Raw genomic sequence first — 15029 nt, forward strand, 5'->3', positions numbered from 1 at the left:
TTTATAATAAACAAGGCTCCAACATCCATTAGTAACAGACATGCGTGTTTATTTGAGCACTCCCGTCAATGAAGCAACACACTAAAGCCTGTAAAGCATTGAAATAAATATCAGTAAATAATGGTAACTTAAATAATATAATAAAGTTAAATATTTTAAAAAACGTTCGTTTTATATTTCCACACAAAGAAATATAAAGTGATATAACCTACCGTTCTGCGCTTTGAGAGGGATGTGGGACACGAGCAGGAAAAAGACCATCTCTTTTCTAATATCTTTGTAGAAGGTCTGATTTTATCTTCCACAAGGGCAAGACATTTAGGCTGTGTTTGATTTTGCGCTGCAAGAGAAAACGAATCTAAAAATCACCTGTGCGTGTGAATCGCGCTTTACAAATAAACTTGACGCGCCTTACCAAGTCTAATAACAAGCACAAACTGTGTTAAAAATAATTCAACGTGCAAGTAAAAAGTTAGTTATCTGTCCTACAGCGTTTTTCTACTTTACCACAGTAAAGAATGCGAATATAATAGGCCTAATTAAAAGCGACCCAAAGAAAGAAACGTTTATAATCCCCTGTGAAAACGGGTGAAACGTGAGTGAAGATTTGAGAAAAGAAACAAGAGATTCCATATCCAGTGGAATAACTAATGGAATATTGTTAAATTCGCTGATAATCGGGAGACTAGATCGCAAAATACAAAGCCGACTAAGCTTAAATGTATGGGCTCACAAACAACTCTCTCATTCGTCATGAATCCAAATGTTTCCATGGCTGCGATGTAACATTTAATTTCTAACCTATTATTTATTTTGTAAACAAAGCTTTGTGCTTCACTCGTGTCATAATATTCATGTAAAACAGTTAAACAGCATTAACATACAAAAAATTGTGTTTTGGCAGACCACCGCCGGTGCTACTCAGCCACCCTAAAAACGGGGAAAAAAGGCTATTACATTTTGTTTCTATTATTCTAGTTTCCACAATGTCAAAGCAACTTAAGCCGAAATACAAGCTCATGCAGTTGTGCCCTCTAGACAGAGAATACTCCATTTGCAGGGAACACTTTAAGAAGGCTAAGAAGAAGCAAATATATTTAAGTAAAGCGAGGTTGGGTTCCTTCAACTGTCCATCCTAATAAAAACGGCTAGGCTATATAAAATAATTGTAAAAAAAGAGTATTGTATTTTGTAGGGATGTATGATGATATCGGGACAACATCGGTATCGGCCGATAAAAGCTTAAAATGACCATCATCAGCATCGGCCGATATGAATATTTCTGCCGATGAGCCTTGCCGATAGGGTGGCATGTTTCCTATGCGCACGTGACGACCGTGAACGAAGCATGAGCGCCAGCAACTTAAACTTCCAACTAGGGGTGTGCGTTTCACGCGTTTTTTGATCGTGGATGATTAAAATGTCTCCACGATCTGCTTTTAAAGAAAAATCATAGTATCGTGCATTCTATCAGTTCAATTCTGGCGCCTTCATCTCAACATACTGTACAACGCGACGTACATTCACATCACATCACATCACATGTAAACGCAGAGGTAGAGTTACACTCACGGGACACCGCAATTCACAAAAGTTCATTATTTGCATGTGCGTCAAAGTCTTGCTAGTTAAACATGTCATTCACGTGCTGATGCGCTGTTCTAACATGTGCTTTTCTGAGCGCGTACACGCGACACTCACAGGAACTAAAAGCCTGTCACAGCGCCTGCACACTGGACTAATCTTTCGAGTCTTATTGCGCTGATACTGTCAAATACACACAAGGTTTCGTAAACAAAGTTGGTTACGTCTAAAGTGAAAGCAAACAGAGAAAATCTGCTTGTCAAATGCGTGTATATTAGACGCGTTGCGTGCAGTTCTTAAAGAGACAGTAATAATATGCTGCCGCTTGTCCTTAAAGAGATACTGCACCCAGAAATAAAAATTCTGTCATTATTTACTCACTCTAATGTTGTTCCAAACCTGTATTCATTTCTTTCTTGTGCTTAACCCTCTAGGCGCCACGGTCGAGTTTACTCGACAAGATGCGGCACTGAATAAAACGGCCGATTTTGTCAAATTGGGTGTCAAATTTCGTTCGACCTCCCCTCCACTGGATGGCAGACATGTCATACTTCATCCCCGAATCAAAAAAACGTCATGTTTCTATACAAAATGTTCGAGTTAGAGCGCATTAAATCAGTGCGATCAAAAGCGGAGCTAGTGTGCGAGTGAGCCATTTTATCAGATCCTCTCCGCAATCGCGGCGACAGTACTGTGGTGGAGACTTTGTCTAATACCACTGGTCCGTTAGACGAGGTCGAAGTATTCATAGGACAGTTAGGAGGCAACGTGGAGGCAGGGTGTGGAGTCGCAATGACAATGACAGTAGTCCGAGCTGTGCACACTCGGCGCGCGCGCGAGGCAGATCTGGCCGCGCTGCTCGTATCATCTCACTCGTGATCTGTGCGAGTAAGCGTTTGAACTAAACAGGTCTTGTCTTCTTGTGTTTGTGTGTCATATAAATAATATATATGTGCCCCATACATGGAATCAGAGTGCCTATACTGTATTTAGTAAATGGAAAATCTCTACAGCAAAAGGCCAACCACTACATGCATTCGGTTTGTTTCTACCAGTGTTGTGGGTAACGCGTTACAAAGTAAAGCGTTACAGTAACGTAACTACTTTTCGGGTAAAAAGTAGTGTAACGCGCTACTACTGAAAATTTGGTAACGAAACGTAGTTCCTTTTTCAATTCGGCGCAACGTTACTTTCCCCAGGGACAGATTATCTGTCCCTGGTATTTGACAGGAAACCGCGATCGCCATCTCCGTAGTGAACGCCCCAGAGAGAAATGCACATGATGGATTACATAATCAGAGAGTAGCCTATTTCTTTTCGTTTTGAATTGTTTCGTTTAAAGACATTTCAAGCTTAAATTCTATACGTTGAGTTTCGGTTAATTTATGATGAGATGCTCCAGTTCACGTGCAATGCAAGTGACCACGCCGGCGCTTCCATGATTATATTGTCTCCTATATTTGCTTCTTACTTGCAGGCATTTGGTTGATAAAAAATTGATTAAAATTAAGATACAATTTATACAAAACGAAATTCGCTTTAAAGAAAGGCTTTCTTCAAAACAAAACGGTCAAAATCATTTCAAAATCATTTCAAAATCAGACATTGAGTCTGATTGACTCAATGTCTCCCGATATATTGCGCATCCATCTTACTCGCGCTGTTCACTTTTCATAATCAGCATAGATGGAAAAAAAATAACATTATAATATTTTAACAAATATGAAACTAAATGCGCTTATTTAATGGCTACAACACGTAGGCTATAGTAGGCCTATAGACTCTCTATATTGCTGCACATTCATTTAATTCAGAATTTTGCACACATAAGTTGAAAGGCATTTGTTTACGTGCATAAAACATATCTGCAACATTTATCAAGTTCACGGATAATTGTGCGTGCATTTATTAATCATTATGATACTAAAATCATAATAAAGTAGGCTATACTATGTACAAAAAATCAGATGAGCCCAGAATATGAACGCAACGTGTTTACTTACACGTTAAGCATTTTCCTCCCATAGAAAACCATTATAAGAACGCTTAATTTGGCTTAATGCAGATTAGAATGTCCCCTTATTATGTCTAAATAACAAGATAAGTTTTCTTTTTTTTTTCTTCACCATGCGGTTTAGGACTTCCATAGAATACAGCCTGAATATAATTACTTCCAGAAATGATTTTTGGGGGTGCTAACGGGGTGCTTTGGTCTTTCTTGGGGGCTTTCTTTCTAGCCCCTCCCTAGCGCCGCCCATGCATATGCCTATCCATTAACCGGCATTTCTTCATAAATATTAAAATTGACGCATTATGCATTTATGGCATTATATATGGCATTATGCATAGTAGAACTTTATGTAGGCCTACACATTTAGGAACAGATATTGGGTTCTGCCCAAAGTCAAGCAACATAAAAGTAACGTAAAAGTAACGAGTAACGTGAAAAGTTACTTTCCATATGGGGTAACTAAGTAAAGTAACGGATTACTTTTTTAAAGAAGTAACGAGTAACGAGTTACACTACTTTTAAAAAGTAACTTCCCCAACACTGGTTTCTACCATTTATTAGTAATGATTTACACAGTTTGTTTACTACTTACTATATACCTGAGCATTCAGTATTGTGCAATATAGCATACAGAAGGTGATGGAAATTTTTTGGGGAAAGATGTGCTGCATTTTATCATTTAAACATGTGACTTTTCATGAAAATTCTATAATCCAAGATTGCCACCACCATATGACGTCATAATATGCAAATTAGATGGGAAAATGTAATCCCTACATAAACTTTGGGTCATCCTTAATATTTCTCTAATTTACAGAAAGTCTCTATCTTTTAACACTTTTAAGTTATAGCCTTTGAAATTAAGATGTCAAAATCGAACGTTTTAGTAAAAAACCTCTGGCGCCTAAAGGATTAAATATACTATGGAAGTCGCTGAAGTACAGCAACTGTTTGGTTAGCCACATTCTTCCAAATAACTTTTATTTTCAACAGAAGAAAGAAACTTGAGAGAGTAAATGATGACAATTAAAATTTTTGGGAGAACTATCCCGTTAATGTTAATAAAACAACAAAACACAGAGGAAATCACTCACTGCTCTTGACTGAGAACTTTAATAGAGGCTTTAATAAACTTTTTTTGCACTTAAAAAAAAATACAAATATATCGGTATCGGTATCGGGCAAAATTAGTTTGAAAATATCGGCATATCGAATATCGGCCAAAATCCTATATCGTGCATGACTAGTATTTTGCAGTATTGTATTTTGCATTTATAGTGTAAACTATTCAAACGCAAATGAGAGCCGTTTTGAGGGGGATGCCAGGTGTGCAGGAAAAAAAAGAATATTCGAATACCAAAATTGAAAATCGAATACCAACCCACCGAACGAATATTCCAATATACTCTATCTCCCAAGCCGGCCTCTTCGCAACACTGTTGAGGACTTTGCCCAGCAGTTCTTGGGAGTCCAAAATCAGACGGAGGCCATAAAACACATTTTCCCCCGGCGTGACACTGCCACTGAGCCACCTTTGGCTGGCCCCCAGCCTGCTCTTTACTGAGGGCATCCCCCTGCGGCAGCTTTGGGTGCTGGGAAGACCGCTAAACCCGTCAAGCGAGCGTATATCCTGTGTGTCGTTTTATTTCTGTTCGGACACTGGCCCTGTTTTCAGTAAAAGAGACGTTTCCAAATCCTTCTGTCTCCAAAAATCATCAATTGCCTCCTGTGAAATGTCTCCTACTATGACAGCGCCTGTCACCGAATGTTGACTGTTTGTCCGAGTGAGTGAAGGGGGCGTGGCTTATCCATAGGTTAATTATGCAAGTGTTTTGGACATAAATAAGCCAGAATTCTTTTAAAATTCTTTCTCAGTTCTTGTTAACCTTATATAGATACAGATGTCTTTCATGTTTTAGATATTTATATCTGTATGTTATACATTACATTTGTTTTGGTTTTCCCCCCATAGATATAGATGAATGTCTGGTCAGTCCATCTGTATGTGGTCCAGATTCCAACTGCACAAATGAAATAGGAAGTTACAATTGCTCATGTCTGGATGGATTCACTGTAACAAACTCAAGTCTCACCATCAGCATCAATAACACATGTAGAGGTACAGTTTAGATTTGTGTTTAGTCTAACCTTACATAATTATCTATAATTTATCCATATTATATTTACATTGAATTTTGTAAATTGTGCATTGTATTGTTAAGATGACAAGGAATGAGATTAACCTGACCCAAATTGTTCTTTTTCCCATAACTTCCTTTTAATAAAGATGTGGATGAATGTGTTGAGAGATCAGAGGTCTGTGGTCCAAACTCAATCTGCAACAACACTGTTGGGAGTCACAATTGCTCGTGCGTGAGTGGATATAATGTAACAGACCCAAACCTCCTTATAAACAGCAATAACACATGCAAAGGTATGATTAACAGCAAAAGCTCATAGTACAAATTCATGACAAAGAACACGAGTATTGAGAAGCTCATAAATCTTTTTTTTTTTTTTTAGCCCCCCCCCAAATACACTGTTAACTTACCAGTAACATCGCCAATATTTATGTATTCAAAACATAGTTTGAGATGTTAGTCAAAAATCTCAGAGTTCCTCACATTTTCCCTAATAATTAATTTTCATTGCATGTGTTTTTATCCACACGAGCTATGCAAGTGTTTTTTGGACATAAATAAGCCATATTTTTTTGTAATTCTTGTTAATTTTCTTTAAAACAATGTTTTGACAAAGATAAAAGTTTCAAAATCTTAGTTTCCTGGTCTTTTGTGTTTAAAATGTTGATATTGTCCTTTCTCAGTTCTTATTGTCCTAGTATAGATGTAGAGGTTGTTAGACACCAGATGTCTTTCATGCTTGTGTGTGTTTATATTTGTATGTTATACATTACATTTGTTTTCCACTCTAGATATAGATGAATGTCTGTTCAGTCCATCTGTATGTGGTCCAGATTCCAAATGCATTAATGAAATTGGAAGTTACAATTGCTCATGTTTGGATGGATTCACTGTGACAAACTCAAATCTCACCATCAGCATCAATTACACATGTAGAGGTACAGTTTAGATTTGTGTTTAGTGTAACCGTACATAATTATCTAGAATTTATCCATATAATATTTACATTGAATTTTGTAAATAAAGGCAAGGCAAGTTTATTTATATAGCACATTTCATACACAATGGTAATTCAAAGTGCTTTACATAGGATAAAATAAAATAATCAAAACAAATAAGAATAATTAAAACTGAATCTAATTGAAACTGAAACTAAGGTCTGACTCTATAGACACACCAAGATTCCTGACTTGATTTTTAGTTGTTAGACCCCTAGAGTCAAGGTATGCATTCACCTTGAGAACTTCATCTTTGTTTCCAAACGCAATGACTTCAGTTTTGTCTTTGTTTAACTGAAGAAAGTTTTGGCACATCCAACCGTTTACTTTATCAATGCATTGGCACAGGGAGTCAATGGGACTGTAGTCGTTAGGCGATAGGGCTAAGTAGAGCTGTGTCATCTGCATAGCTGTGGTAAGAGATTCGGTTCTTTCTCATTATTTGGCTCATTGGGAGCTACAGGTTGAATAGGAGTGGTGCAAGAATTGAGCCTTGGGGGACTCCGCATGTCATGGATGTCCACTCAGACCTATGGTCTCCTATACTCACACAATAACCTCTCCCTTCTAAGTATGACCTGAACCATTTTAGGACTATCCCAGAAAGCCCCACCCAGTTTTCCAGCCTGTCAAGAAGTATGTTGTGATCGACAGTGTCAAATGCAGCACTGAGGTCGAGTAGTACCAGCACTGATAATTTGCCTGTATCAGTATTTAAGCGAATATCGTTTATTATCTTTATGAGAGCTGTCTCTGTGGTGTGATGCGATCGGAAACCAGATTGAAAATTGTCAAAATATCCATTCAAGCTTAAGAATTTGTTCAGCTGATTGAAGACAACTTTTTCAATGATCTTGCCTATGAAAGGAAGATTTGAGATCGGTCTATAATTGCTTAAGATGGTCTTATCCAGATTGCTCTTTTTCAGGAGGGGGTTGACAACTGCAGTTTTCAGGGAGTTTGGAAAACTCCCAGAGAGAAGTGAGGCATTTACCACTTCTAGGAGATCTGCTTCTAAGCTGTTTAACACACTTTTGAAAAAATATGTGGGAAGTGTGTCAAGGGCGCAGGTTGATGTTTTAAGGTGCTGTACGGTTTCTTCCAAAATTTTGCCATCAATTTCTTCGAAAACAGACATAGTAACTACTTTCTCAGGTAGTGGTCTGATCTGTTTGACCCCAGTGCAACTCAAGGATGAGCTGATCACCTTTCTGATAGTATTGATTTTCTCAGAGAAGAAAGAAGCAAACTCACTGCACTTGCTGTCTGAGAGCATTTCACTGGGAATCTGGCTTGGGGGGTTTGTCAGTCTCTCTACAATAGTAAAAAGAGTGCGTGTGTTGTTTAAGTTGCTGTTTATAATATTCGAGAAGAAAGTCTGTCTAGCTTTGCCTAGTTCCATATTAAAAGCATGGATGCTGTCTTTGTAGATGTTATTGGACTACAAGTTTTGTCTTCTGCCACATGCGCTCTGCTCTTCTGCATTGTCTTTTCATGTTTTGCACAGCTGTTGAGTTTCTCCAAGGTGCTTTTTGTCTACCACTATTTTTCCTGACTTTCACAGGAGCAATATCATCAATTACACTTTTAATTTTTGAGTTAAAAGATTCAAGGAGAAAATCAACAGAGTCAGCAGATATGCTTGGTTTTAAAGATATTAGCCTTCATAAATAGCACACTAATGTTCTCATTTAAGCATCTCTTCTTGACAGACACAGATCTAGCTTCAATGGCAGGAGAGATCAATATATCAAAGAAAATACAGAAATGATCAGACAGTGCTACATCCTTAAATAACAATCGATGAGATGTTTAGACCCTTACTGATAAGTAAATCTAGAGTGTGTCCACGATTATGTGTGGGTCCATGTACATGCTGAGTCAGATCAAAAGTTTTGAAAACAGTTTTGATTTCTTTTGCCATATTGGTTTCTGCATTATCTATGTGAATGTTAAAATCTCTAGCAATGGCAAAACAGTCAAACTCAGAGGAAATTGTTGAAAACAGTTCTGTAAAGTCCTCAGCAAAGGCTGGAGAGTATTTTGGAGGCCTGTAAATTATGATAAGTAAAATACGTGGAGCACCTTTTAACACAATACCCAGATATTCGAAAGACGGGTAATTCCCAAATGATATTTGCTTACATTGATAGACATCTTTAAAAAGAGCAGCTAAGCCCCCGCCTCTCTTTCCCGCTCTGCAAACACTCATAAAAGTAAAGTTAGGAGGGGATGATTCATTGAGGACTGTTGCACTGCTGCTGTCTTCTAGCCAAGTTTCATTTAGAAACATAAAGTCCAGGTTGTATGTGGTTATTAAGTCGTTGACTAGAAGTGATTTATTTTTAAGTGAGCGGATGTTTAAAAGTGCTAACTTAACAGTCTTACTTTTTGTCCCCACAGCGATCTTAGTTTGGCGTGTAATAGGCACCAGATTAGATGGGTTTGCTGTACGGCTTTTGAAGGCCATAGATTTTCTATCATTTAATTGAACAGCAATAGAGAAAGATTCAGGCACACTGGGTTCCCGCTTGTTTTGTAAACATTTAAGAAAGTTACTGTTATCATAGCGGGGACCCGACACGTATCACTGAGAGCTGGTATCAGTTGTTTTTGGTTCACCTCGAGCCGCTGGAGGAGGGTGTGGGCCCTGGCGCTGTGGCAGAGGCCGAAGAGCTCTCACAGGAGGAGGGCGAGCTGGGCCCGCAGGCTTTGGTGGTTGTGGGGCCTGCCGTTTTTTGGTTGACATCTGGGGGCTTGCAGCAAAAGAGTGGGATAGTTTGGTTCCAGCATACACCAGTTGTTCCATTTTCTCAGAGAAGCACAGAAGTGGAGTTGCTGGAGAGAGGGATAACGTGTCTGGTGAGAGGGGCTGTTGCGCTGGTGTTATCGGAGGCTGTAATATGCTGTCCTGGATTTCCTGGCTGTTTTCCAGAAAGTCGTCCTTGGGTGCTGAATCTTCTAGCAGTTCTAGTATGTCACAGTCTGTGGTGAGCTCTGTGGGCAGGGCTCAGCTAAGATTGTGTCCATGAGCAGAGGTTGTTGTGGCTGAGTGGTGTTATCATTGTCAACCACATGTCCATTCAGGTGCAGAAGTGAAGTCCTGTGGTCATTCATACTGTGTCCAGGGGCCGGTTGCACCAGCTGTGCGTAAGTTACAACTTAGCCTAGTTTTGACGTAAATGGGCACTAAGTTACAACTTACGCACTACTAAATATTTTTCCGTTGCACCATTAAACTTAGTTTAAACGTAACTCTACGTTCCAACTAAATATTTACGGCAGCTCCGATCAGGAGTAACGGTTGGAATAAAATATCAGACAGACTGAACTGCATCAATAAGCTCTTCTTTTACCTGACAGACTTCAATTCTTTAGACATATATGATAATGCTGACATTTACACTCGCTTACATTCTAAGAGAGAGAACATTATGTGAAAAGATTACTTTGTTAGCAGCTCTTTAACACGAACCCGTCCTAAACATAGACTGTAAAAAATAGGTCCTAAACAGCGCCGCTGTGTGCATCGGTCCATGTTGTGCATGTCAAATATCAGTCATAATCAATAAACGTAATTTCTTGTTTTTTGTATGAATATTTATTTATTGATCCTTATTAATTTCATTTCAAATACAGTTTCTGAATGTTATTTATATATAAAAACACTTATGTTATTCATGATCAAGTATCGTATTAAATAGAAACTTATTTTTACCGTTAGTAACGTGAGGCAAAAGAAGTTAGAATGAAGGATAAACTGAAATTCACGGCATTTCAACACAACTTCTGCTCACATATTTGAAGGCTGCTATTGGTTCATCGAGGCTAAACGTCATATTATGCGACTACGCATTACTTTACGGAGAGTTTACGACCTACTAGCTAAGTTCTACCTTACAAACAAATGGTGCTACGGAATAAAGTACAGAGTTAGTTACAAACTAGCTAGTAGTTACTAAGCCTCTAGTGTGGACTTTACGTTACAATTTAAGAAAGAAGTTACGAACAGCTGGTGCAACCCTACCCAGGTGTGTGTGTGCCATTCAGGTTGAGTGGATTGGCACACACTGCAGAAGGATGATGGAGGGAGAAGTAGATATTGTCCTTTAGCACTCTTGAACCAAGTTTGTTTGGGTGGAGCCCATCCTGTTGAAACAGTTGCCTCTGACTCCAGAAAAGATTGAAGTTGTCAATGAAGTTCACTCCTTTTATATTGCAGGTTTTTTGCAGCCATGTGTTAAGCCCAAGCAACCGTGAAAACCTGTTTGTTCCTCTTGCTGGGAGTGGTCCACTGATGAATGTCTGAACTTTCAGTCTTTTCAGTGTTTCAATAAGTTCATTGAAATCCTTCTTAAGGAGTTCTGACTGCTCTTTATGAATATCATTCTTCCCCACATGAATGATGAGTCGATTTGCAGTCTTATGTTTCATCAGAATGTTCTGAAGTTCCCTATTTACATCAGAAGTTGTTGCTTGTGGAAGGCAGCATGTAGTTGTGTCCCTGCTAATAATGTTTCTGATTATAGAGTCACCCACTATCAGAGTCCTGGGCTTGGCTGCGCTCTGAGCTGAGTGCCGCTGTCTGCTCGACCTTGAGCGCCAGTTAGCAGTGTTAGCTACTGGCTTATTCAGTCTGTGTTCGATCACATTCATCACATTCAGGGATTCCTCATTCATTAATACTTCAAATCTGTTCTCAAGATGTATAGGCCGTGGTAGGAGACCAGTGTTTGCAATCCTTGTCAGAGCCGTATCTGGGGTAGAGGTTGCTACTGCGGCAATGTGTGATGCTCGTGACAATCTGATGTCTCGAGTGCCTTTGGGTCTCGCTCCCTGTTTGCGCCATCGATTTGTAAGTCGATCGGCTTGTTTCTCTACACTCAGTATGGCTTGTATTGGAGCACTAGATTCATGGGACTCACCGGCTGTATGCTGATGGCGTCCATGATGAAGCTCTGTTGTGTGTTCCGTCTGGTTTGGTGGTCCCACAAGTAACTTTGTTTCAAGAACTGCAATCCTTTGTAAAAGTCTCTGGCATTTAGTGCAGCAAGTAGATTGCCAGAAGAGGCATTTTCTCTTATCCTTATGAATGAAGGCAGTTGTGTTTTCTCTTCCCCGGAATGTAAGCTTTCAGTGAGAGGCTGGTCGAAGAAAAGAATTCAGCTTTTTTCTAGTAAACAAGCGTTTGAGCACTGTGCTGATTTGCTGAAGTTAAAATTAGGTGATAAAAGGAAATAAAATATAAAAATATAAACACGATAGAGCAATAAAAAATATAAAAGCGATAGAGCAAAGCGCGGAGCAGTAAGCAAGAGCGTCCGGACAGTAGCTGAGCAGGAAGTGAAGTCAAGTGAAATAAAGTATTGTTTTGTAGAGATGACAAGGAATGAGATTAAACTGACCCAAACTGTTCTTTATCCCATAACTTCCTTTTAATAAACATGTAGATTAATGTGTTGGGAGTTTTTTGAGGTGTATAATTAATGTGTGTTGGTTTGTTTCTGTTGTACATGCTGCTTTTCAAAGTAATAAGTTGTGGTCGTTAGTGTTTAAAAATATTGATATACTTCCTCAATCCGTATTTTTCTTGTATAGTTATTATGTTAGTGTATTATTTGGTAAGATACCATTTGTCTTTCATGTTTTATGTGTTTATATTTGTATGTATAAAAACTAATTAAAATAATTTTTCCCTTCTAGATATAGATGAATGTCTGGTCAGTCCATCTGTATGTGGTCCAGATTCCAACTGCACAAATGAAATAGGAAGTTACAATTGCTCATGTTTGGATGGATTCACTGTAACAAACTCAAATCTCACCATCAGCATCAATAACACATGCAGAGGTACAGTTTAGATTTGTGTTTAGTCTAACCTTACATAATTATCTATAATTTATCCATATAATATTTACATTGAATTTTGTAAATTGAGCATTGTATTGTAAAGATGACAAGGAATGAGATTAATCTGACCCAAATTGTTTTTTTTCCCCATAACTTCCTTTTAATAAAGATGTGGATGAATGTGTTGAGAGATCAGAGGTCTGCGGTCCAAACTCGATCTGCAACAACACTGTTAGGAGTTACAATTGCTCATGCATGAGTGGATATAATGTAACAGACCCAAACCTCCCTATAAACAGCAATAACACATGTAAAGGTATGATTGGCAGCTGATCAATTATTTTATGTCAGATATTCATTATTAATGTTTTGACTCACCATAAGTGTTTGGGCAAAACTCTTACTGTTGTAGTTTTAATTGCTTGAAATAAAACTGTTTTAAATAATTGCTTGTTTTAATAATATTTATTTTCCCTTTCGAGAATGGTCACTTCGTATTGAGTAGCTATACGCAGTGGGGAAACTCCTTTTCCTCGAAATTCTGAAGCTTAAAATGTAAAACGCATTTTGCAGCTGCACAGCTAGCACATTGAGTGAGAGACTCACTCATTGGCTGTGCTGCGGCAACTGCACATCCAATGGCGCTGGCGGCTCCAACGTGTGCGCCAATGAGCTATCATTACGTCATACACGTCAGAGCCCATAAAAGCCCCCGAAATAGCCATTATAGCAGATTTCATCTCCATCAGCGACATACCTCACGTCTCTGAGTCCTCTGAAAGCTTTGCTGTCGAATCAGGCCCTACGGTTAGAGTGAACATCTCTGCAGCGGATTTCGCCTTCAACTGAGAAGCCGTCTTCCCCTGTCGCCTCTCTGCTGTCGCTATCCGGCGATCAACGCAATATCCTTTTGCTCTTGCTTTTTAGGAACGCGAGCGTTGTTTAAAATGCCTCGCTTGACATGCGCCACGTGCGGCTCTCTCCTGCACGAGGCGGACGGACATGCCAAGTGCGTTGCGTGCCTGGGTTCCGCCCATGCTCAAGCTGCACTTTCTGCTGGGGGATGCTCGGTCTGTGAAGGCATGCCCGTCTCGACGCTGCGGTCGCGGCTAGCTCTCTCGCAAGATGGCGACGCCGCTTCCCCTGCGCTTCCTTTTCCCGCTGTACTTCGGCCGAGGAAAAAGAACCACTTCTTGGGGGGGGGGGGGTCATTTTTCCAAACAAAATTATTACATTTATCTTGCCTAAATGTTTGCGCTCATTGCATTTTTACAATGGGGTAATATTGTTGTTAAAAATTTACACAACACAAGGAAGCTTGATTTAAATTGTTTAATTAAATTGAAAAAAGTAGCACAAATAAATACAATAGAATAAAGATACAAATAAAGAGAAAAGTTTTTGAATAGGTCTAATAGGTATATACCTTGAATAGGTATATACAGAAACTGAATAACATAATCAAATGGAAAATAACATTGGGTACTATTTTAGTCCTGAATAAATTAAATACATAGGCTATTAATCTTGATTCCTTTAACTTAAAGCTATCTTTTGTTGTTTTGACAACAAAATTAATGACAGACACATATGGCCGCCATCACTTTAAGAGCTAGTGCACGGATCCTGTGTTCATTATACTGGAATGCGTTTTATGCTTATTAAAGACAAAACCGACTATGTTTAGAGTGTAGGCTACTCACGAAGACCAATTTAAAGCAATATAACAGCAAATGCAGTTAAAGCAATATAATCCACGAAAAATAACTTTTGTTACTGGCCAGCTGTTTTTGAGTATACTGGATATGCTGTCACGGGGCAACACTCCCCTAGGCGAGTGGTCCCTGAATCCTCAGACGGTGTGCCTTATATGGGAAGTATTTGGCGAGGCCGAAATCGACCTCTTCGCCTCAAGGAACAACACTCATTGCGCAGTGTTCTTCTCGAAGGACAGGGATGTTGGCCCAACCCCCCTCTCTATGCATTTCCCCCGTCTCAATGATACCCCAGGTTATCGAACGGGTCAGGGAGAGCGGATGCCCAGTCCTCCTGGTAGCCCCCCTCTGGAAATCCAGACCGTGGGTTCCGGAGCTGGTTCAAATGGTGGATAGAGTCCCTTGGCCTGTTCCATTGAGGAAAGATCTCCTCACACAGGCGGAAGGGACGGTATGGCATCCACGACCCGATTTATGGCTCTCCATGTGTGGCCCCTCAACAGGTACCCGGGGACCTCCCTGAGAAGGTCCTTAGCACGATCAATGAAGCCAGGGCCCCTTCTACCAGGCGCTTGTATGCTTCTAAATGGTCAGTGTTTTCCAGCTGGTGCCTGGATAAACGGTTTGAACCCATGTCATTTGAGGTACCTGTGGTGCTCTCCTTCCTGCAAGAGCTGTTTGACGCGGGTAGGACCCCGTCTATGCTCAAAGTGTATGTGGCAGCCGTCGC

At 39.6% G+C, this 15029-nt stretch overlaps 1 protein-coding gene across 1 annotated transcript in view; it reads left to right on the forward strand.

Moving 5' to 3' along the window:
* LOC130103056 (fibrillin-1-like) overlaps window positions 1-15029 on the forward strand; it is a 190998-nt gene that overhangs the window by 4288 nt on the left and 171681 nt on the right. Inside the window, exons 6-9 of the mRNA XM_056269241.1 lie at window positions 5568-5714; window positions 5883-6029; window positions 12438-12584; window positions 12754-12900. Of these exons, the coding sequence (XP_056125216.1) occupies window positions 5568-5714; window positions 5883-6029; window positions 12438-12584; window positions 12754-12900 (588 nt within the window). The remainder of the gene's footprint in view (window positions 1-5567; window positions 5715-5882; window positions 6030-12437; window positions 12585-12753; window positions 12901-15029) is intronic.

The sequence above is a fragment of the Rhinichthys klamathensis genome, unplaced genomic scaffold, assembly GCF_029890125.1.
Source record: "Rhinichthys klamathensis goyatoka isolate OS25496 unplaced genomic scaffold, OSU_Roscu_1.1 h1tg000281l_1, whole genome shotgun sequence".
Classification (NCBI taxonomy): domain Eukaryota; kingdom Metazoa; phylum Chordata; class Actinopteri; order Cypriniformes; family Leuciscidae; genus Rhinichthys; species Rhinichthys klamathensis.